At 41.8% G+C, this 23,906-nt stretch overlaps 1 protein-coding gene across 1 annotated transcript in view; it reads right to left on the bottom strand.

Moving 5' to 3' along the window:
• The window catches only part of LOC121614365 (multidrug resistance-associated protein 1-like), a 41,177-nt gene that overhangs the window by 1,057 nt on the left and 16,214 nt on the right, over window positions 1-23,906 (bottom strand). Inside the window, exons 15-29 of the mRNA XM_041948196.1 lie at window positions 23,484-23,680; window positions 17,658-17,834; window positions 17,167-17,334; window positions 15,828-16,010; window positions 13,397-13,473; window positions 11,988-12,093; window positions 10,688-10,895; window positions 9,787-10,097; window positions 9,498-9,697; window positions 9,268-9,394; window positions 8,362-8,463; window positions 6,227-6,373; window positions 5,809-5,967; window positions 2,897-3,063; window positions 2,418-2,612 (exon numbers count right to left, since the gene is read on the bottom strand). Of these exons, the coding sequence (XP_041804130.1) occupies window positions 2,418-2,612; window positions 2,897-3,063; window positions 5,809-5,967; window positions 6,227-6,373; window positions 8,362-8,463; window positions 9,268-9,394; window positions 9,498-9,697; window positions 9,787-10,097; window positions 10,688-10,895; window positions 11,988-12,093; window positions 13,397-13,473; window positions 15,828-16,010; window positions 17,167-17,334; window positions 17,658-17,834; window positions 23,484-23,680 (2,524 nt within the window). The remainder of the gene's footprint in view (window positions 1-2,417; window positions 2,613-2,896; window positions 3,064-5,808; window positions 5,968-6,226; window positions 6,374-8,361; window positions 8,464-9,267; window positions 9,395-9,497; window positions 9,698-9,786; window positions 10,098-10,687; window positions 10,896-11,987; window positions 12,094-13,396; window positions 13,474-15,827; window positions 16,011-17,166; window positions 17,335-17,657; window positions 17,835-23,483; window positions 23,681-23,906) is intronic.

Here is a 23,906-nt window from a genome sequence, read left to right as displayed (position 1 = left end):
GTGGGCTGCCCCCTCCCTGACCTAGACTCTATATATGAAGGTCGGGTCAGAGAGAGGGCGAGATCCATCGCCACGGACCCCAGCCACCCGGGCCACAGACTGTTTGTACCGCTTCCATCAGGAAAGCGGTACAGGAACATCCGCACCACCACTAACAGACTGAGGGACAGCTTCTTCCCCAGAGCTGTTAGAGCTGTCACCCCCAGCAGCCCCTCACTGCAGTGAGAGACTGTGTGAACTGTGAACACTGCACACCGCACTTTACACCTACACCTACACCTCTACCGCCACCTGCACCTTCTGTGTACTTGACTTTTATGTACACACATATACTATAATTATATACATTTTAGTATATCAGCACATTTCAGTTTCATTGGCATATTTTATTCTGTCGGTACATTTCACTGTGTATATTTTATATTTTATTCTGCTTGTATATTTTATTCTGTTTGCACATTTCACTTCCATATTTTATTGTTTATTGTTTAGTATATTTTATTGCCTAAGTATATTTTCATTCTGTTATATTTTTAATTGCTTCACGAATATTTTTTTTTATTACATGTTGGTTTATTTTATTTTATTGTAGTATCTTAATTTTATTCACTCTTTCTAGTCTTATCTTTCTTACCATCTAACATGGGGGTTGCAATGAAAATTTCATTGACATGTGCAATGACAATAAAGACTCTTGAATCTTGAATCTTGAATTGAATCTTTCCCAGCATTCTACTAACCAACATCCAGTCTGTAGAGAAACAAGCTAGATGACCTCAGGGCCAGAATGAACTACCAAATGCACATAAGGGACTATAACATCCTCTGCTCAGTGGAAACATGCCTGACGAAACCACGCCATTCAGCCAGAGGAGTCTTCCTCGGTTCTCTGTGCCAAATTAACAGCAGACTCTGAACAATTAAGAGTTTGCCCATCAAGGTGCTAAAGGCTTGCTATACCTGGACCACAGAGAGAATCCTGACAGGCAAAATCATGATCTTTTTTGGGAACACCACCAATTGGGACTGCCTGGCACTGCGGAGGGTGGTGAAGTCACCAGGACATACTGTCAGATGTAAATTCTCAGTCCTACCAGACATTTTCACTCGGAGGTGCAGGACGATGACTGAGAGGATCATTAAAGAATTCAGTCACCCGAACGACATACTCCTCTCTGTGCTGTGGCCAAAGAGGCGTTAGTTTCCTCCCTTCGACCACTTAGGTCCTGAACTTGTGACCGAACAAACACACATATATATATATAACTTATAAAATATACGTTTTAAAACCACAACTGATAAAATTGTGTTACAACAAAAACGAGCCGTACGCATCATAAACAAAGCTGGTTATTATGATACAAATCCATTATTTTAAAATCTCATGTTTTGAAGTTTAGATACTTGGATTATTATAGAACAATACAAATCATGTTTAAAGTAAAAAAAATAAAACACTACCAGAGAGTGTGCGTAAGTTTTTCAGAGTGTCTGAGAGTAAATATGAGTTGAGAGATGGAAGAAGAGAAAATGAAAAGCAGATGTATTTCTTTTAAAGGGGTTCAGCTGTGAAATAGTGCTGATCTCAAACTCAAGCAATGTATTTCCTTTGTTATGTTCAAAAAATCATGTGGATTTATATTTAGGAGTTATGGCTGTAATTGAAAAAAGAGAAAAAGAGATATGTATTTGCATGAGTATATATATGTATTTCTTGTTCGTTTCTTTCTTCCCACTTGACACCATGAATTGTGTAACTTAAGATGCATTAATTTTGGGAAATTTGGATCTTTTTTTTTCCTTTTGTTGCAATGAAGTGTATATATGTCTGAAATAAACTAAAGTAACAATACTGCTGCCATGCATCACTGTCACACTGATGTCACCTTAAATTACATATATTATGATGCACTGCTTATATTGTTTGATTATTCTGAAATGCACACTCAAGACTGAAACTCATTACATTTTAAATTGTTTCACCATTAATTTTTACTCTATTTTAAATGTTTTTTTAATTTTATTTTACTGTATGTGCTAGTTTCTTTTACAGTTTACTGTTTGATTCATTCTTATTTTGGTTATCAATTTGTATTACTTGTTCGGGAGCTAGGTACTTTAATTATACATTTTTCTGTGTATGCTAGTATATGATGATTTTGACTTTTGGATCTATCTTTTTGGATTTTTACTGTGGCCTAAAAACACATACAGTCCACCACCCTGAAATAAATAATTAAATACAAAACAATGTCCATTTCTTATGTTTGCAATAACAGAAACTTTGGCTAGGACATTAACCAATTTTTCCAAGTGCAAAACAAAAAATAGACAAACTCCAAGATAATGAAATAACAACTGCATCCGTTGTTCCTGCTGACATTAGCCACTCTATATCAAAGCAGTTCAGTCGGTACCTTGTGTAGTCCATGATGGTGTTGAGGCGGTGAGCTATGGTTAGGACTGTACAGTCATCAAACTGAGTACGAATGGTGGACTGGATCAGCTGGTCTGTTTTCAGGTCCACAGCTGCTGTAGCTTCATCCAAAACCAGGATCCTTGTCTTCCTCAGGAGAGCTCTGGCCAAACACAGCAACTGCCGCTGACCAAGACTGCAGACAAAAACATAACACCTGACAATGTGCTTCATAGTAGATGAAATGAAGTGATCTTTGAAACAGGAGAACACTGTAAATAGATCGAGAAAACTAACTACAGTAAAATAATTAATGTAGCCTCTCATTGGCATGTTAAGGTCACTGTGTAGACTGACAAAAACAATCAACAAAATATGACACAATCAGTCCATCTCCCTCCAGATCACCTTCTGATCATTCCAATACATCACCCCCAGCTGCTGGCCACTTAAGTCCAGGGGTGTTGTAGGTTGATCTACCTGAGGTTCTCTCCTCCTTCACAGCAGTGATGGTTCAGCTTTTGTGGCAGTGCAGACACAAAGCTGCTGAGATGAGCTAGTTCCAGAGCTTTCCACAGATCCTCATCTGAACGTGTATCAAAAGGGTCCAGATTCATCCTCAGGGAACCAGAAAAAAGCACCGGATCCTGGGAATGGGAAACCAGAGGTCATTTTGAAACATTTTACTCTGACACAATATAACTTTGTGCTATCCCTCAGCTGGACACCTCCACATCAGCCATGATAGAAATTAACATTATCAGTTGACAGTGAGGCACCATCTGAACTCTTTTTTCATTCTACATTTAACAGTCTGTCATGAGTTCTTCATAATAATGATTAGAAATGATTAGAAGCACATTAGAACTGTTGTGTTGTGCAGTGATTCATGATGGGAGTCTGGTAACAAACTAGTGTTGATTCATTTACTGAAGTTGGTTCACTCAGTACACACCTTTTTTTCTTTGAGATTTGTATATATGTTGTTCCCTACTTCATGTCCAATACAGTCTTACTGTCTATGTGAAGTACTCATGACTGCAGGGATGGCATGAAGTACTATATGTGTCTTCATTACCTTCCTGCTCGACACTTTTCCTGCTTGCTCTCTGCATTTTCTTTTTTTTCTCTGTTGCTGATTTCCTTTTTTCCCACCAAAAGTTTGAGGAAGTGGATCCCAGATGCTTATAAATCACAGGAACTCAATGTAATGAAAGAAACAGAAGGCTACCACCATATTTTTTTTATTACTTTTATTATTTCTCAAATATTTAAATAAGATAACCATCAATATGTGTTTATCACTGCTAACCTTATCTCAACAAAAACTAAAAGAAAGAGATTGCTAGATGACAAGGCTGAAGCAATGTTGTGGAACATTATGAGATCATTTGAATCATACAGCCATGACATGGTTTAATTAAATTAAAATTTCAACAACACCATATCATCTGCTTTAAATGCTGTTGCCCCACTGAAGGCTGAAAAGAGTTGGACTGACAGAATGTCCAACAGCAGTGTTAATGAGAGGAAGAGAATCTGTCGAGGAAAACTAGTCTCACAGTTCACTCTAATGTATACAAAGAAGCCATGATTGTCTAGAATAAAGCAATACGTCTGCCAAGAAAGGATTACTTTTCCAAGATTATTATAAAGAATGCTGGGAACTAGTAGAATATTATTCTCCACTATTGACCAGCTACTCAACACTGCCCCCACCCATCCGCAGTTCTCTGCATCAAACTGTGAAGAACTTTCATCGTTCTTAAATAACAAAATAACCTCAATCAGAGCCAGTATTGCTGCTGATGTGAACACAAACAACCTCAGCAAACCCTGTAAAGCAGATAGAACCATGGAAAGATTCACCTGTATTACATTATCTGAGCTGTGCAAAACTGTCACTGACTGGTCCACCTCCTGTGCTGACCCTGTACCTACAGCATTTTTAAAGCAGCTGTTCGACAGTATTTCATTGAGTCAGAGCCGCTGTTATAAAACCAATCAACAGTTGGTCGGTCTTTCTGACTGTCTGTTAAACTGGTTTCACACATACATCAAAGGGAGAAAGAGAAGAGAGCACATTACTCAAGTTTTAGCTGCTCTGCACTAGCTTCCTGTAACAGTCCATCTTGCATACAAGGCCCCTGATGTGCTAGGACCAAGCTACATTGCAAAATCCTTCAAGAGCACTGCAATCATCTGCCTCTGGTTTACTGGAGATGCACAGCAACAGCTGAAAGAAAATCAGGGGTGTAGCTTTTGTAAATGATGCGCCAAAGCTCTGGAACACACTACCTGTAGATATCAGGAAAGCAGCTTGCTGAATATTTTTTTTAAAAAGCTAAAAACTTGTCTCTTCAAATTAGCCTTTAAGTAGCCTTTCAATTATGCACTGCTGTACTTCTTTTCAACTGCTGCATTTTACCTGCTTTTATGCATTCTATGTACTCTATTTTTAACTTAATTTTATTACTATTATTCAGAACTTTTCTTTTCAAACTTATTTTATACATTGTCTTTTCTGTATTATTATCAAGTGGTTGTATTCTCTTTCTTATTTTACATAATTTCTTATGTGAAGCACTTTGTGCATGTGCTTCCTTTGATGTAAAGCACTTTGGAGCTGCATTTCATGTACCAAAGGTACAAAAAAAGCTACCATCCCGATGGCTGGCCCATGGGCAGTATTTATCAGGAATAGAAGCATTTAAGGATGTTGTTCTTCCCATCTATTGACACAGTGCACTGTAGGGATATTACGGATATTACACACAGTTTGAAGTGATAAATATAGTAAATGGCCTCAATATAAAGATATAAAGCCAAAATATAGCTATAGATACACTGAAGGTTAATACAAATGGGCAAAAGTTGGATTTCATGTATATAAATTTAGATATTTATATAGATAAATATAATACACTGCCTGTTTTGGAGAACACCTGGATATATGATTAGAGAAAACATATGAAAATATTTCTGTGGTATTGTATCATTTATTCATTTTTCATTTATTTTATTCAACTTGGACTAAGGTAAGGCTTCATGCTGTGGTCCCATTGTGTTTTCCAGGTAATAAGTCTCTGATATAGTCATCTGCATGCATCTATTTCCAAAAAAATATTCAGGTGGCAAACCTTCTACTTCAGTGTGTTCATACTTCTATTACTCAGTGCAACTACCACAGTGTAGAACAGTGATTCTGACTGCTGGGGATAAAAGTTCAGAGCGTTACCTTTGAAAAGAGTCCAAAACCATGCATGTACTCGAAATTGTCTCCACAACTCATAACTACTTTCATCACTAGCATTACAGTATCTTGCAGTTTCTTACATTCCTGTGTTTGTGCTACAGATTTTGGAGTGTGCTGCAGTATTTGTAGTACTGACCTGAGGAATTATGGTGATTCTGGAGCGGAGATCATGAAGACCGATCTGAGCAATGTCGATCCCATCGATGAAGATTCGTCCCTTTGCTGCCTCCAGAATCCGGAAGATCCCCAAAGCCAAAGATGACTTCCCTGCTCCTGTCCTTCCAACAATCCCCACCTGCAAATTCATCATTTTAATGAATAAATATTCAGATTATATGAGTTGATTTATCAACACATCAAGTAAAAAAAATAATAATAATAATTGAAAACAGTGTTACATTGTGTTTAATAACTTACACTTTTAATTTTAATTTTTAACTGTTTGTATATTTCTTTCTAACAATATTTGTATTTTTCCCCTGTGTATTTTGTCCTGACATATTTCAACTTGCTTTGTGATGAATATGAAGGTTTTCTGACTCATCATTGCTGACCTTTTCTCTGTCCTGGATGTTGATGGAGATGTCATTTAAAGCCCAGTCCAAACCTTTACGGTACTGCAGTCCATAGTCTTCAAACTGTATGTTTCCTGTGGTCGGCCAGGCAGCTGGCAGCAAACTGCCCTCAAGGGTCCACGCTGCCTGTGCAGACACATCATATGAGGAGGGCTGCATGATACACATACGCAGCTCCAAAATAAAACGTCAGAAACAAAAGTAAAATCACAATGAGGGTACAAAAGAAACAATAAAACAATAATAAAACACACTTTTATACTTTTAGTTCAAATAAACTTGCTGTTAAAGGTGATCTACAAGACACTCCGTCTCCCTGCATAACTCTGCGTTTGGTCTGATACGGTTTGTTCATGTTTCTTTGCTCAGCCTTTCATCTTATTTCTAGAAGTACAGCCTAGTTTTGTTCATTTCATGATTGGATTCCATTGTTGCTGCACTATTGCTACCCACCCTTACCTGGTCTTCTCTGGGTTGTTTATAATCGCAGATTCCTCCACTTGTAACACCGCCAGACTAGCTAGCTATTGCACCAAGACAGAGATTCTTGCCAGATTGTATCTCCTCAACACTCTGATATTCTCTTGCCTTTATCAGTTGTGGACTTCCACTTGAGAGACTGATTGCAAATTTCACCGTTGCTCTAAACCTGCTCCTGTTGCTGCTGGCTTGGCAAGGCCTGTCTTTAGCCTAGTGGCAGGGCAAGCTATGACTTTGACCAGGGGTGTGAGTGTGAGATCGTTACCCTGTCGATTCACAGATTTCTGAAGACATCTGTCACCTGCAAAACAATCTGAGGAGGAAGGATGAGTTCTACGAACACCTCTCCACAATTGCCAATGTCCAGGCTACGCACATTTCATGCTAAATGTATTTAGGTTTAGTCCCGTCAGACTCTGAAAGCACCTCTCCTTGGTCTGGGACAAGTCTTGCTGTAGGTGACTATGCTTCATCTGATGCCCCACCAGCTGTGAAAGAAGATGCATGGTCGAGCCTTGAAACCAAGCCCAAGTTCACCAAGTGACACCCTGAAGCCCTAGACCATGGTGAAGGGCCTGAGGGTGAGAGGCAAGCACCTCCTATGCTGCTCCATGCCAGAGTCTCTCCATGCACAAGTTTCAAGCCCAGGAGGGAAGGACTTTGTCTGTGCCATGGACAGTATTTTGAACACAAGCAAACAGTGCAGAATTTCAGGCCCTTTCTCAGCCCCATTGGTGATGTAACGCAAAGCTGATTAAAGCAGCTGCATATCTGTCTTAAGGACTACTGCGGTACCTGTAACAACCCCTATGAGGACAACTTCACCCCCTTCTACAACAGATCAGATCTATTTAGAAATGATTTCCTCACTCAATAATTTCAGCTATGAACTGTCACTACATATTTGCAAAGCATTCACCACATTATAATATGACAGTCAGAACACCCCCGTTCTGTCCGTCCAGTCTTAGTCTCTGCTCATGTATTTGACATTCCTGTACTGATCAGTAATGGCCCTCGTAAACACAAGCCGAATAATCCTAAAAACCAAACCCTAAAACTCTGGTTGTGAGTAAATCCTCCTGTGACTCTGCCCGAGTCTTATTTAACCTATACGCTTTCAAATCCAGAAATGGCATGAGGTTGCAATGTAGGCAATGTTTAAACTGTAGTCAACATCCTTGCACACATACTTGGCCAGTCTGGTTGGATCAAAAGGTTACATTCAAATTTCATATTCACACACTTGTCAGCAAGCCTCGACGAAAAGTTGGATATATTTACAGAAACAGAGCTCATTTTCCTATAACCAGTAGGTTATAGGAAAATTGGTTGTCTTGGTTGTCTTAGATTCTGGTGATGTTATCTGTAGACAAGCCTTGACATCCATTCTTAAACCCCTAGATTCATAGGGGTTTATGATTACTTATTGGACAAAGTCATACTCAGTGGATGCTGTCAAGTGTGTTCCTGCTGGCTTTAAGCATATGCATTCTCTTACAGTGATTCTTTTAATCCGAAATGAGGGTATGTCCTCAATGATTCTCCAGAGTTAAAAATCAAAGAAAAAAAAGATGCTCGTCTCTGTTGGACTACAAGCAATTTAAACAACATCCTGTTGTACAGCAGCAGACCTCTCTTGGTGTGTTGTGGTATTCTTTGACTCTCTCCACTGACACAATGTTGTTCTCCACATCAGTCCAGGATCGAACAATCCAGCTCAGGATTCCTGTCACCTACAAAAACACAAACACCATCATTCATAAGACACTTTCTTTGTTTGTTTGTCTTTCACATGAAACAGGAGGAGAAGCTCCTATTTAACACTGCACAGCCAGAGCTTATAGTGAAGGCAGCAGTACCTCTGAGTAAGTCCTGCATGTCAGCTAACACAAACGTCATTTATCTGAAGCTTACCTGATGTTGTTGTTTCACATGTGACATAGGAGTTAAAGAGATTCTGTCTTTTGAGTGGAGGCATCAGAATCTATGACCCACAAACAAAAGTGTTGCTGTGCTGCTGGTGAGGGACTATATCTTTGCTATTTGGCTATAATGGCTTTGGCTTTGTGGTTAGTTTGATGCCAAAAACAAATGTTGCATTATCTGTCACACCTGCTCTGAGGTGGTTGTAATTTTTTATGGAGGATGACAAATATTACATATTATTCTTTTTTTTTTTACTTTTGACAGTTTTGTATTTGATAAACTGCTTGTGAACACTGCTGGTGTTTAAAGTAGCATTTTGTGTTAGATACCTGGCAGATGTTCAGTTTTGGGTATATTTTTAGATATTTTCATGGCAAACTGAAGTACTACTACTACTAAAGTTGTAGAGTAAGGGGTCTGGTTTCTGGCAAATTGTTTTACTTCTTAATACTCTCAAATTTTTATGCAAGCTATTTTGACAATGTATTCTCTACCTGACCTATAGAAACATTCTTTTTAAGTTTTTAACCTCTTTAAACTCACTAAGGACCATTTGATCCGTTCCTGGTTTAGAAAAAGGTTGAATAAAGAGAGGTTTCACAGATTGTAACCTGGAGAGAATGTGACACTGCCAATCCCACAATTCCTGGGCTGAGTTCATCCCGACCTCGCACTGACAGAATGGCTGCAGCCAAAACCAACAAATTCCCCAAAAATTCCAGATTCACCGCAAGCCACCTTAAAGAAACCAAAAAAAAAAAAACAAATACAAAAATATTAAAAAAATCAGAGATGTCTTTAAAATAAATAATTAGTAGTAGTAGTAGTAGTTTGAATGAACCTGGTGGCAACAAAGCGAGGGAAATATGCTTCCTGGTTATTATCGATGCGACGGTTGGCCTGCAGGACAAAGCGTGGTTGTTCGCCAAAGGCTCGGATAACAGTGACACCCTGAACTGTCTCGTTGAAGTGTGTGTAGATTGGCGAGCGACTGACAGCCTCCAGTCGTCGCAGCTGACATGATGATGCCACATAGAAACTCTGGAGACCAGAACCATAGAAAGTAATAATTACAATGAGGGGTCAGCTGAACCTCAGATGTCCAAATAACATTTAGAAGAAACCTTTACCTGTATAAACATGTAGACAGAGGTGAGGGGTAGGAGCACCAGCCCTGTGAAGGGTGTGGCCAGCAACAAAATGATGCAGACCTCCAGCAGCTTGAATAGGTAGCCCAGCATCATCTTCAGCCCATCAGGAATCATGCAGTCAATGGCATCGATCTCTTTGGAGAAGCGGTTCAGGAGGTTTCCACTTGGCGTCACCTCAAAGAAGGACATGGGCGAGTGCAGGACACTGTGGAGGAGATCAGCATGAAGGTGTCGGGATGCTACGATACCACCTAGAGCGATGCCGAGCGTTGTACCAAATGTGGCCAACCCTAAAATACAGAAATCAAGCCACAAGGAGATGACATGAGACAGTCTATCACATGACAGATCTAATTAAACAGAATATAACAGGTTATCACAGAGCTCACAGACTGATTACCAGGGGTGACAAACAAAACTCTGAGTTGTCACATGGGTCAGAGCTTTCTCCATGTGACTGTTTAATGGATCAAACCTTTAGATAACTGCTTAAACTTGGCATCGGGTTAGAAGGGCTGAAAGATCGGACAACTTCAGGAGGTCAGGAAAGTCAACATTTCTTTCTTCTCCACAAAATCAGTCACAGGTTCAGCTTTTATGACTGAGTGAACTCAGATCTCTGTTTCTGTCAGAGAAATACCCGAGTTCACAGGGTCTTCAACTCAAAAACTGTACAGCTTTTAGTGAAATTTTATTTTAGTGTCTTTTCAAGACTCAGACAAGCTGATTAATGTCAGCTTCAACTCTGTGTTCAAAACTGAGAATCTACAGTTTTATTGTTATTTCTATGGCACCATGTGCCGTCCTGCAGTAGTTTGTAGGTTTCACTCTTTCTGGTCAAACTGTCTGTCTGTCTGATGTATAATGACCATCGACCCACCCTGAGTGAAGCCGAGAGCTGCAAACACACACAATTTCAGTTCGTGTCCACTCTGTGTGCCATTGACAGACGGCTCGTCGGCCCACAGGCTCAGCCAGTAATTGTAAGCCAACGAGGCGGCCTGCTGGAAGGCACAGAGGAAGATGATGGTCATGATGAAGGTCAAGCCAACGGTCCTGAAGTACTCTTTATACATCTGCAGCTTCACCTGGCAACAGAAGGACAACTTTGTTAATCTCAAGCATGTCCTGTATATTAAATCTCAGAGAGACACTGTGTTTTTAGTCCCTGTTCAAAGTCTGAAGGTCTTGTTTTCGTTCATTCGTTACATCCATTTAAATGTTATTCTCTGCAGTCTATAAAAGATTTTCTTTGTGTGTGAAAACTACATCCTAAGTGTTTTGCAATCCATTATCAGATAGATTTGCCATATTATCACTGATTATCCAGTGGAAACACAATCAGAAAACAATAAGTTACTGGAAGTTTCAGATTTTATTTTCTGTGTGTAATTATGAATATGGTTCCTGAATTTGGTTCCTCAGGTTATTTACTCAAGTTAGTTCCAGAGTTTAGTCCCTGAGTTCAGTTTCTCATTTTAGGCTGGAGGTTCCATCCTCCATGTGGCTTCAGTGTTTCAGATGCAGGTCATTTTGCCTCACTGATTTTGTTGACTTCCTCAGATTTTCCTGGTTTGGCCCTTTTTCCTTGATGTTTGTACTTCTACTATGGGTAAGTAGGCTACGTAGTTACATGGTTTCTTTTTTGTCTGTTGTGTTAATGTTAAAGTTGACTGGATTCTTGATGCCACTCCCGTGTCTGACTTCCTGCATTGCTTGATGTTCTCTGTGACGCTTCTCTCAAAAATACACGAGACACTTTCTCCACAGAGCAGAATGGAGAGCCGCTTCTGGGATGCCTCTGAAACACACTGCACATCAGCTGCGGCATGTTGGAGTTTATGGGCAATTATTCAATTTAATTCCTGAGTTTTGGTCCTGAGATTTGTTATTCACTTTCATTCCTCCAGTTTGTTCCTCATTTGAGTTCCCCACTTTAAAATTCTAGTTTCTCAGGTTACCTACTTAATTTAGTTCCTTAGCTTTTGTTCCTCATTTTAGTTCTTTAGTAACAAGAACTATTTGGTTGAATAGCAAATGAATTAATCTCACCAAAACGCAGTTTTTATGTTTTGGTAAATCGGTCCAACAGTGGATGAAATCAAGTTATTTTTGATTTCTGTAATGTATTTTAAGTGTTGATATAAGCATTACTCTTATTGGTGAGAAGAAGGACGCACCCTCCCTGTGTGAGCCTTGTCAGCTTCTGTAAGTTTCCCAGCGTCCTCGTTGTCGATGTCCTGATCGGCCTCCATCATCTGAACACTTGCACTACTCATATCATGGCTGGAACACACAAACATACACAAACACATGAAAATAAACACACAGATAAATAATTAATAGCATCCAGCCTGCTTCCAGCCAACCATCACTCCTGCCTACTAGCATCCAGAAAGCAATCTCCCAGTCATAGCCGGTGTTGGTCGAGGTCAATTAGGCTTGGGCTGGTTAGCCTGTAGCCTTTCTGTTCTGAGCCAACCTCCTGAACTGCTAACAGTCAATGAGATTCTCTCCAGCTGACTACCTCCTGTGACCTCCAGCTCCTGAGCCACTGATCTGCTAACCTTCTGTCGGCTCCAACTGCTGAGTCAGCTAGATAACACCCTACTAGCCTCCAGCCAGTTCCTGTTCCCAAGTGGATTAACTTCCTGTCAGATTCCATCTAAAATGATTCCCAGGAATCTCCCTTCTGGGGGTTAGATACCAGAACAGCCCCTACAAGAAAGCGAGGCTCCCAAAGACATTGAGCCCCCCGTCATCTGGCTCCTTCATTTCCAGCTCCCTTGTCTCTTTTCGGCTGGACCTTGCACCAGAGCCAGACCATCAAGCCTCCAGCCAGTTAAGCCGTCGGCTAGCATGAAACCAGCCAGCTTTCTGCTTGATCTTTTCCTGGAGCCACCTGGGAAGCCCTCCAGAGGAAAGCATGCCTCCCGCCAACATCATACATCTCAGCACCCAGTTCTTCATTTTCATTTCCGCCCAGCGCCATGGAAGTCTTGCTGCTTAGCACCCCGGATGACATCTCTGCCATTCCTTAGTCTGAGTTGTTGACATCTCCCCTGTTTCTGATACCTCAGCTCAGATCTCCTACCATTGGTCTCTGGTCACACATTCCAGCCATGTTAGTGGTGTCCAGAGGTGCTCCATCTACATTGCAAGCTTCCAACCTGACCTCCAGAGGGGTTCTATGTCGCCAGTCTCCAGTTTGTCCTGCAGAAGGGTTCCACCTTTGACAGTGGCCTGCCCAACCTCCAGGGGCCTTCTGCCTTCGACCGGCCTCCTGCCTGCCCAGCCCTATGAGAGGTCCTGCCTTCACAGCCAGTCTTGCCATTCTACTCAGCTTCTGAGTCATCCAAAGTAACCCAACCTCCTGGTCATCCTCTCTCACATCCTCCAGTGCGGCTTCATTCGTCTTTTGATCCTCCTGGTTTCATTCCAGGTCTGCTCTGCCCTTCAGTTCTGACCCCAGGCCAGGAGACCTGCTCTGCCCCTGTTCAGCCCTCCATTCTTCAGCTTCCAGGCCACTTGTGCCTGAGTTACTCCTCCAGAAACTGTTTAGAGTTTCATCTGAAGTTTGTGTTTATACCTGATCAGCTGCTCCTGAGAAAGATCAATGGAGAAATCAGTCATGCTGGGACGAGGTACAGCCTTCCTGCTGCCTGCAAACACACAAATATACACAATTATAAGAATATACATGAATATACACAAGTATACACACAAATATACAAAATTATACACACATACAACACAAAATGACCAGTGTAAGTGTAATATAAGTAGACTGCAGTCTCCTAAATTCTGCTACATCTCCGCCTAGTTCTTAAAATTTCAAATATTCAGTCTTTGTGTAATTTCTGTAGAGGCATTTATGAAATGAAAAGTGTTAATAACTGAAGTTATTTAACAAATCTCAGATGCTTCACAGGTAACGACATGTAACTAGTGTTGTTTTCCTGACTTGTGGTTAATTTACTGACTGTTGTTTTTCTCCTTATAGTTTTGTTTTGTTTCTGTTTAGTTCAATTAACTGTCTTAGTGCCCAATAAGACAGAGTGTGACTATTAAGTAAACTAAATATATACAGTAATCCCTCGTTTATCGCGGGGGTTACGTTCCAAAAATAACCCGCGATAAGTGAAATCCGCGAAGTAGATATATCTTCATTTTTACTATTATTTTACAATGCAATATTGTACTATAGAATGAAACAAAACGCCAAAACTTGTTTTCACGCCTAAAATGCGTTTAATAAATGCAAATATTAACGTTTTTTTTTAACAAAAACTATGATACAAAACAGGAAATATTGTCACTCGCGTATTTCACAGTCCATCCAGCTGTGCCTCTTCGTCCTGACTCCGCTGCGCTGTAGCGTCTTTTTCTACTGAAGGCTGCGCAGGAGTCTTTGCCCGAGAGAAGAACATAGTTATGGGTAGTTGTCGGCACTCTTTCTTTTTCTGAGCAAGAAGATTTTTATAAACGGACATGTCACCTTCAAAGCGCTGTAAAAAAAAAAAAAACACTGTAAAAAAAATCCGCGAAGCAGTGATAAGTGAAGCGCGATATAGCGAGGGATTACTGTATATATATATATATGTGTAGGTCTGCATCAGGCATTAAGGAACCAGGGTGCCCTGATGTGAAGTGGGCTACTGGAACTAGACATAGATGGACTAGAGCAGAAAACCTGTAACTCTTGGAATGCTACCAGACAAGTAACCCTAGAGAGAGGGGGTACATGAAGAGGATGTGGGATAACTGGATGCTTCAAAACCCAACATCGAGACTAACAATAAAACAACTGCCAGCACAGTGCCAGCAGCTGTTATCACAACTAGAGATTGATGAGGTACAACAACAATAATACTACAGCAAGAGGGAGAGGACAACAGGTTAGAGGGGAGGTACAATCATCCTCCCCACACTCTGAGATTTGGTACCAGCAACCTACAATTTACACAGGAGCAACTGACCTGAGATTGAAGATCATGATTGAGTAAAGCACCCGGCACCCCTGGACCCGACTACCATGACTGAGTGATGAAGTACACTTTGTAAGCCTGCTTAAAAATGTGAGTGCAGCAGCACGAACTATCCATACCAGAACCATTACAGAGATCAGTCCGCTGATGTACACCACAGCAACAGTGATTTTACAGATGCTTGGCTAAAACAGCATAAGGAGCAATATCCCCCATGGAGAAGGAGGTTAGAGGCCTAGATAGTGGCTAAAGAAGCTAACTGCACTCCATGAACGCCCGGCAGTACAGATGAACCAACTACTGATGGATGGGACCCACCCAGAGTGGACGGCATCATAGCTGAATAAGATGAATAGGCATATGGCCCAATACATGAGTGGGGCTCAGAAAAGAATTGGTAGCATTACCAGGGGAGACAAGCACCAGATACTCATCGACAGAGCAGTCAACCAAGACTGCAAAACCAGACAGACCGACCTTAGCACCACCTGGATTGACTACAAGAGAGTTTATGAGTCAATGCCACACACATGGATCCTGGAATGCTTGGAATTGCACAACACTAAGAGCCTTCATCAGGAACTCAATGAGGCTGTTGAAAATGACCCCGTAGGCCAACTCAAAGCCAATTGCACCAGACACCAACAAGTGCAGCATTTACCAAGGTGGTCAAGGTGATACACTATCGCCACTGCTGTTCTACATAGGGCTCAGCCAGATTGTCACAAAGAGTGACTATATATATATATATACACACACACACACACACACAGTGGCTTGAAAAAGTATTCATACCCCTTGAACTTTTCCACATTTTGTCACGTTCCGACCACAAACATAAATATATTTTATTGGCATTTTATGTGAACAACCAAGATTTGGGCACTTTTTCTATTAACCCATAAAAAAGTCACAAAAGAACCAAACTTCATGAATGTTTTTTGTGACAAAGAAGTATCTGTTCAGAGAAAAGTCAGAGTTGTAGAAATAACTGGAAACTCAAGCAGCATGCAAAGGGCCCTTACTCTTGTCTCTGGGGGTGGAGTTCTCTCTGCACTGGGTTACATTGAAGGTGTGTATGAACTTGGCAAAGGCTCCCTTCCTGTCCATCAGCTCTGTGTAAGAGCCCATCTCAGAGATCTGACCCTCCTCCATCACCAGGACAAGGTCTGCTTTGGACAGGAAGCTGAAGCCATGAGTTACCAGCACCCTGGTCTAAAAAAATATTTCAGCACATGTATTTTTAAAACAACAATAACAATATACACATCACAAGGTTTAAATAACACGATAATACACATGACAAGGTTTAAAGTGGACTAAGAGTGGCATGAAAAAAGTTTGGCACCCTGGTAGAAATTTCTGTTAGTGTGAATAGCTAAGCAAGTAAAAGATGGCCTCATTTCCAAAAAGCACAACATTAAAGATGATACATTTCTTCTGTATTTTAAGGAAGACTATTTTTGGATTTCTAGCATTTAAAGTTTCAAAATAACAAAAAAGGAAAAGGACCAGAAGCAAAACTTTGGGCAACCTGCATGGTCAGTACATAGTACTTCGGCAACTATCACAGCTTGTAAAGGCTTTTTGCAGCCAGTGAAGAGTCTTTTGGTTCTTGTTTGGGGGATTTTCTTTCTTGCAATAGCCTTCTAGTTTTGTGAGATTCTTAGGCAGTCTTACATACACTGCTCTTTTGATGTTTATCCACAGATTTTCAATTACATTTTAGTCAGAGGACTATGAGGACCTTGGCAAAACCATCAGCTTGGTGCTCTTGAGGCAGGCCATTGAGGATTTTGAGGTGTATTTAGAATCATTACCCTGCCAAAAAGTTCTATTTTAACCTCATCAGTCCACAGGACTCGTATAACTGTTCCTTTGCAAACATCTGATGCTGAATTTTGTGGTGACAATGCAGGACAGGTTTCCTCTGATGACTCTTCCATGAAGGTCATATTTTCTGCAGGTGTTGCTGCACAATAGAACAGTGCACCACCACTCCAGAGTATACAGTATATAGTATTCATAAAGCTTTGAAATTTTCATTACTTGTTCTTTCCTAACAATGATAGTGAAGAAGCTATAGCACTATCAAGGCAAACCCAAACTTGTTCCCCTTTACCCTTTTCCCTCTAACAGTGTGCAAGACAAAATAATGCACTAAATCTTGCTTAAAATGTTGAAGAGAAGGCTTCATCTTGAACTTTCTGACTTTTGGAGACCAGTCCAGTTTCTACTCACACTAAGAGAAATTTTGATCAGGAGTGATAAAACTTTTGCATGCCCCTCTAGGTCAGGACTCCACATCCAACAGCGACCATATCCACCTCAACCAAGAGTTTCCTTAAGTTTGGATTCTTAAGAATCTCACCTTGTCTTTGAGGAGTCCTCTGGGTCCAATGACCCGATCGAAGATGTGCTGTCCTACATGCGGATCAACGGCTGACAGCGGGTCATCCAGCAGGTAAACATCTGACTTCCTGTAGACGGCCCGAGCTAGACTCACCCTCTGCTTCTGACCTCCAGACAGGTTCAGACCCTGCAATCCATAAAAACATCATTGAATAAATTAATTACTTAATAAATAGGGTTAACAACATAAAGTCATACAGGCAACTATAAACATTCAGTAACAGTCAAAAATAGTGACCAATGAAGAGATTAACAACAAACAGTTCACAGTAAACAGTCAAAGCAACAAATGGTCAACAATAGTTAACAAGACAGTCAACAGTAAAAATTCAGTGCATCCATATTTAATTAATCAACCCTCCGGTTACAAACCTGACAGCTGGGGGGCTAGGTTCTTGTAAACAGACCAGAACCCCTGATGGGTGTATTACTGACCATCAGTGTTAGTACCTTCTCCCCAATCTCGGTGCTGTCTCCAGCCGGCAGAATGTCCAGGTCCGGCAGAAGAGCACAGGCCTCCAGCACACGATGGTACCAGCTCTCCTTCCTCTCTCCACCAAACAAAATGTTGTCTTTTAGAGAGGCATTCTGGATCCAGGCCTGCTGGGGGATGTAGGCCACTGAACCCTGCACCGTGACAGTAAAGATAACAATTACCATTCCAGAAGATTCTGCAATAAAATAAATAAATTCAGCAAATAAATCTTTATTAAAAAGCAGTCAATTACATCACTTTCAGAGAGGAGACTTTATTTCCAACATTATCTTCATTATGTTAATTTTGTTCTAAACTGAATATGTGAGTGGTAGTTATAACACCGAACCACCTGTTGCTTCTGAAGCACAGAAAAAGCGATTGACTGCTTCCCGTTTGACCTGGTCTCTGCTGTGTTTACACTATATTCATCAGAAACTAGAAAATGTGTTCAGTAAAGTGCAGACCTCCACCAAAGAGGCAGACAAGGTGCCATGACAGCTGGAAATGATCTTTGTTGCTACAACAAATACTTCACCTAGCTGTTGTTTTCTTTTTTTTAATATATTGGAATGAATGAAAGTCAGCAGAGCAGCCAATGGCTTCCATTTATTTAGTTTTACATCATGAAAACAATGATGATTAAACACGTTTTAAGTCTTTTAGTAAGGGTTTTGAATTTACAAAAGGGTGACATAAACCAGTCAGATTCTTTAGCTAACGTTATTGATCCCTGTAGAGAAATTGTGTTGTTGCAGTACTAGTTACTCAACACAGTTAGTGAGGGGATTAAAATACATATAAAGGAAAAAAAACACAAAGATGTGAAAAAAATACTATAAAGATACCATAGCCATAATAATAATAATAATAACATAACATAACACACTGGACCAGGTTTACACCACCCAGAGAGGAGCATACAGACCACTGGTTAAGGTCACCAAACCAGTTCTGAAAGAGGTGCAAGTGTGGCTTGAAGGGTCTTTGGAGGAACTTCAGGACTGTTTTAACACCACAAACTGGGACATGTTTAAACAGGGTGCCACCTACAACAACATCACCGACCTCCAGGAGTACACAGACGTCGTCACTGCTTACATCACCAAATGCATCGATGATGTAACAGTAACAAAGACCATCACTGTCCGGGCCAATCAAAAGCCATGGCTGACAGGAGAGGTCCACAGGCTGCTGAAGGCCTGTAACACGGCCTTTAGAGAAGGAGACGAGGAGGGCCTGAGGACAGCCAGAGCCAACCTGTCACGCGGCATAAGAGAGGCCAAGAAGGTGTACTCCAGGAGGATAGCTCATCGCTTCAGCGACAGCAGGGATACGCAGAGCCTGTGGCGAGGGATACAGACCATCACGGACTACAAACCCCCGCCGCAGACCTGTGACAGCTCCACCTCCCTGCTAAATGAGCTAAATGACTTCTTTGCTCGCTTCGAAGCACACAACAGCACACCGGCACAAAAATCCCCATCCCCTCCCGGCGAACAGGTGCTGTCGCTGTCCCCTGACAGTGTGAGGAGGACACTCAGCAGGATCAACGCTCGCAAAGCTTCTGGTCCTGACAACATTCCTGGTCGCGTGCTGAGGGACTGTGCCGGAGAGCTCACGGATGTCTTCACAGACATCTTCAACATCTCGCTGAGCCAAGCTGTTGTCCCCACATGCTTCAAAACCACCACCATCATCCCTGTCCAGAAGAAGTCGTCGCCCTCCTGTTTCAACGACTACCGTCCGGTAGCACTCACCCCCATCCTCATGAAGTGCTTCGAACGGCTAGTGTTGAAACACATCAAGACTGTCCTCCCACCCTCCCTGGACCCCTTCCAGTTTGCTTATCGGCCCAACCGCTCGACCGATGACGCGATCTCCACTGCCCTCCACTCAGCCCTCACACATCTGGACAAAAAAGACTCTTACGTCAGAATGCTGTTCATAGACTTCAGCTCAGCATTCAACACAATCATCCCACAACAGCTCATCACAAAACTGGACCAGCTGGGATTAAACACCTCTCTGTGCAACTGGCTGCTGGACTTCCTGACTGGGAGACCTCAGGCAGTTCGGGTCGGCAGGAACACATCCAGCACCACCACACTGAACACGGGGGCCCCCCAAGGATGTGTGCTGAGCCCCCTCCTCTTCACTCTGCTGACCCACGACTGCACACCGTCCCACAGCTCCAACCTCCTCGTCAAGTTCGCCGATGACACAACTGTGGTGGGTCTCATCAGCAACGACGACGAGGCGGACTACAGGAGCGAGGTGAGCCGCCTGGCCTCGTGGTGTGAACACAACAATCTCCCTCTGAATGTGGAGAAGACGAAGTAGATTGTTGTGGACTTCAGGAGAAGACGCCCCCAGTATGCCCCCCTTACCATCAATGGTGCTACGGTAGAGAGGGTACGCAGCACCAAATTCCTGGGTGTGCACGTCACTGAGGACTTCTCCTGGACCACCAACACCACATCGCTGGCCAAGAAAGCGAACCAGCGCCTCTACTTCCTCCGCAAACTGAGGAAAGCTAGAGCCCCGCCCCCATCATGCACACCTTCTACAGAGGCACCATTGAGAGCGTCCTGACCAGCAGCATCACCGTGTGGTATGGCGCCTGCTCCACGTCCTGCAGGAAGAGCCTCCAGCGCATCGTGAGAGCAGCTGAGAAGATCATCGGTGCTTCTCTTCCCTCCCTCCACGACCTCTACACCTCCCGCCTCACTCGCAAAGCCCTCTGCATTGCGAGAGACCCCACCCACCCGTCACACAGCCTCTTCAGCCTGCTGCCATCAGGGAGGAGACTGCAGAGTCTGCGGGCCAAGACCAGCAGACGGCAGGACAGCTTCGTCCACCAGGCTGTCAGGATGCTGAACTCTCTCCCTGCCCTCCCCCTCCTCCACACAAACACTCAACCTGGATTATAACTCCCTGCTGCCCCCCCACACACACACGTATACACCCTGGACTCTACAAACTCACACTGATGTGAACTCCTCCCCTCAGGAAAACAACACACTGTCACTTTATTCACCACCAGTTGTTAAGCTAATTCTTTTTGCACTACCGTACTACCGTTTACATTTGCACTGTTACATTCTCAATGTTTCATTGTTTAGATTGCACAGTTTTTTTACTTGGTTTGTACAGTTTTTAGTTAGATTGTACAGTTTTTATTTATCTCTTTTTTTAATATATGTCCTGTCACAAAAGGGTTGAAGAGTAAAGCAATTTCGATTCTCTGTTTGTCCTGTACATACTGCAGAATTGACAATAAAGCTGACTTTGACTTTGACTAATAATATTGTTACGGTCTGAGTTTTTGTTTAGCTTCTGTTTGTTTGGAGGGTGTCTGCACCCTGGGCCTCTGTGTCTCTCTACAGCACTGCAGGTTGTGGCTGAGGGGCGTGGCTGAGCTACTTTCTGGCTGTGTGCAGCTGGGCACACCTGATGGCACTCTGCAGCCAATTCACCTCTCCATAAAGACCGGCTCTTCCTCCACTACTCTGCCAGATAATTCTGTCTCATTCGGTTGTGCCAGGTTCAGGTGGCTTTGTCAAAGTTCTCTGAAAGTTCTTCCTGTTCTGATCATTTTTGCTTTTGTGTTTCTTCAGATAGGTGCCTTGTCGACACACCTCTCTAAGATCTTCAGCCAGCCTCAAGCAGCTGCAGCCTGCAGAGATTTCTTTGTTGTTTGATTTTGGTGCACCTTTTTTTTCTGTGTCTCTGGTGAGACAATAAAGACATTGATTAACTGCCTTGACGTCTCCTGCCTTTTTGGGTCCAGCTTAGAACCCAGGCCGTAACAAATATAGTGTGGAGATGCAAATGTGAATGTGCCATGGGCAATGCAAAAGTGCAAATGGTAAACAGAATACTAATAAATTATGAGTAATAATATAACATAATCACTGCTTTCTGTATGAAGTTTAAGCAGCTACATGTGTCGGCAACCCCAGAGGATTATTGGTACCCATGAATGTGGATTGTGATATGTAGTCATTGTAGTCATTGTAACAGTTTAAGGCAGTCTTGGTATGGAGGCAAAGCTGTAAATATATGAGGAGAACTATATAACAGACTCTATGATGGCATCCACTCATTCAAAGGGAAGTTGTTCAGTCAGCACAAACAGCCAACAAGTTTTTGTCTTTCATGTTGTGTGGGCCACTGCACAAGCTTATTAGCGTTTCTCCACCCCTTGAGACCCCATCACACACAAGAAAAACTTGTGTAGGATGGCCTATGACACTAATTTCAAGCTGGGGACTCTGAACCAGAAATGTAAACAACGGGCAAATAGAGGCCTGAATATATTAGATACAGTAATTGAAAAAAGAGAAATCAAAAGCTTTCCTAAATTAAGAAGGGAATATGGATTAGAGTGTGAAGATTTTTACATGTATTTACAAGTCAGACTATTTTAATAAAGAAATAAAGCCAGACCTCCCAGGTGAACCAAAGAAAGTGATTGTGACTCTATGTAATGCACACAAGAACAAATTTGGAAGAGTAATATCCGAATTGTACCAGGGTATGGCAGCAAATAGAAACACTTACTTGGGAAATGTAACTCAAGAAAACATCCAGTACAGAGACTGTGTCACACCGCGGTGAGGTTTGTCTTGTCATGGGGTTGTTGTCTTGTCATTTCCTGTTTTATTTTGAAGGTCTAACTCTCCTCTCGTTTCAGAGCACTTGCCTTTCCTCATGTGTCCCGTGTGTCCGCCCTGATTACCTATTGTCTCCACCTGTTCCTGATTACCCTCCATGTGTTAAATAGTCTGCGTCTCCCTTGTCTTGTGCCAGTGTGTCTTTGTCCGTCGACAATTCACCCGAGCCTGTCTTCCCCATTGTCCTTGTCACAGCCACAGTATTTCTCCGTAAGCTCTAGTTTCCTCTTCATGAGTGTTTTTGGTTTGTAAGTTTGATAATATAGTTTCTGGTTTATTTCATAGTTTAGTTCATAGCCGAATTGTTTTCCTCATTGTTGAGTGACTTTCGGTTTTATTTTGTTACTAAGGTTCTAGTTCCTCCGTAATTTAGGAGTGTATTTTGAGTTCATAGGTTTCCTTATCTAGCTTCTGTAGGTTTTCTGTATTCATAGCCCGTAGAGTTTTCCTCCTCCTGGAGCATCTTTTGTTCTTTATTTTTATAGTCATAGTGATTTCTAGTTTAATCCTCATAGTAAGCGTTTTCTGTTCTTTGTTATTTTTCATACTAGATATTTATAGTAATAGCCTTTTGCCTAGTATAATTCTATAGCCTATTTGTTTGACACTCATCGAGGTGGATCTTGAGTTGAGTTCAATAAAGATCTGTGTGTTTTATTCTCTGCGTCTGAGTCCTGATCTGAGTCCCGGCCTGACAGACTGGTATCTGATTAAGATTTTACTGGCGGCTTCCAAGAAGCCATCACAAGGAAATGGTATAAAGAACACCCCCCTACTTGGAGGAACTGGATGGAGATCATTGATGAGATACACGTTATGGAGAGACTCACACATATAAAACTGCAACAATCATTATGGGAAAAATGGACTGTCTACAAAAAACAGCATAAAGACTAAAGGTAATTAAACTGACACTACGTTCTATTTGTATTGTGTTGTTTAAATGAGAAAATCAATAAAAAATAATTAAAAAAAGAAAAGCAGCAGATAAAAGGAAAGGAAGATAAAGCGGCAGTGAAACAATGAAAAAAAAGAAAAACTTGTGTAAAAGATTTACGAAAACTACAGCTTTACATTTTAGAAATCAAAAAATCAACAAGTAATAATACAAATTGTTGTCACCTTGATTGATACGAAGCCACTCCTCCTCTCCATCTCTCCCAACATGGCAGATAGTAGAGATGACTTCCCTGAGCCAACATGTCCAACTACGGCCACCAGGGATCCCATCTTCACCTTTATGTTGATTCTCTGTAGACACGGCAGCCCATCATTCATCCAGGAGAAGGACCCGCCCTTGATCACCACACTGTCTCCATCTAAAGAAAGAACATGCTTTCGCTGCACATGGCTACATATGGTTCTATGTGGTTCCAACACATGATTCCACATGGATCTATACAGTTCTACATGGCTCCACTGCATGGTTTGTTGTGATTCCACACAGTTCCCCATTAGGGTTGGGCAATATATTAAATTCTTCAACCGGTGATTGCCAGCCCAACAGCTGGTTTTACTGAGATATTCGCACCACCTGGTTCCAAA

The sequence above is a fragment of the Chelmon rostratus genome, chromosome 11, assembly GCF_017976325.1.
Source record: "Chelmon rostratus isolate fCheRos1 chromosome 11, fCheRos1.pri, whole genome shotgun sequence".
Lineage (NCBI taxonomy): Eukaryota > Metazoa > Chordata > Actinopteri > Chaetodontiformes > Chaetodontidae > Chelmon > Chelmon rostratus.
This window is presented reverse-complemented; position numbering and strand designations above follow the sequence as displayed.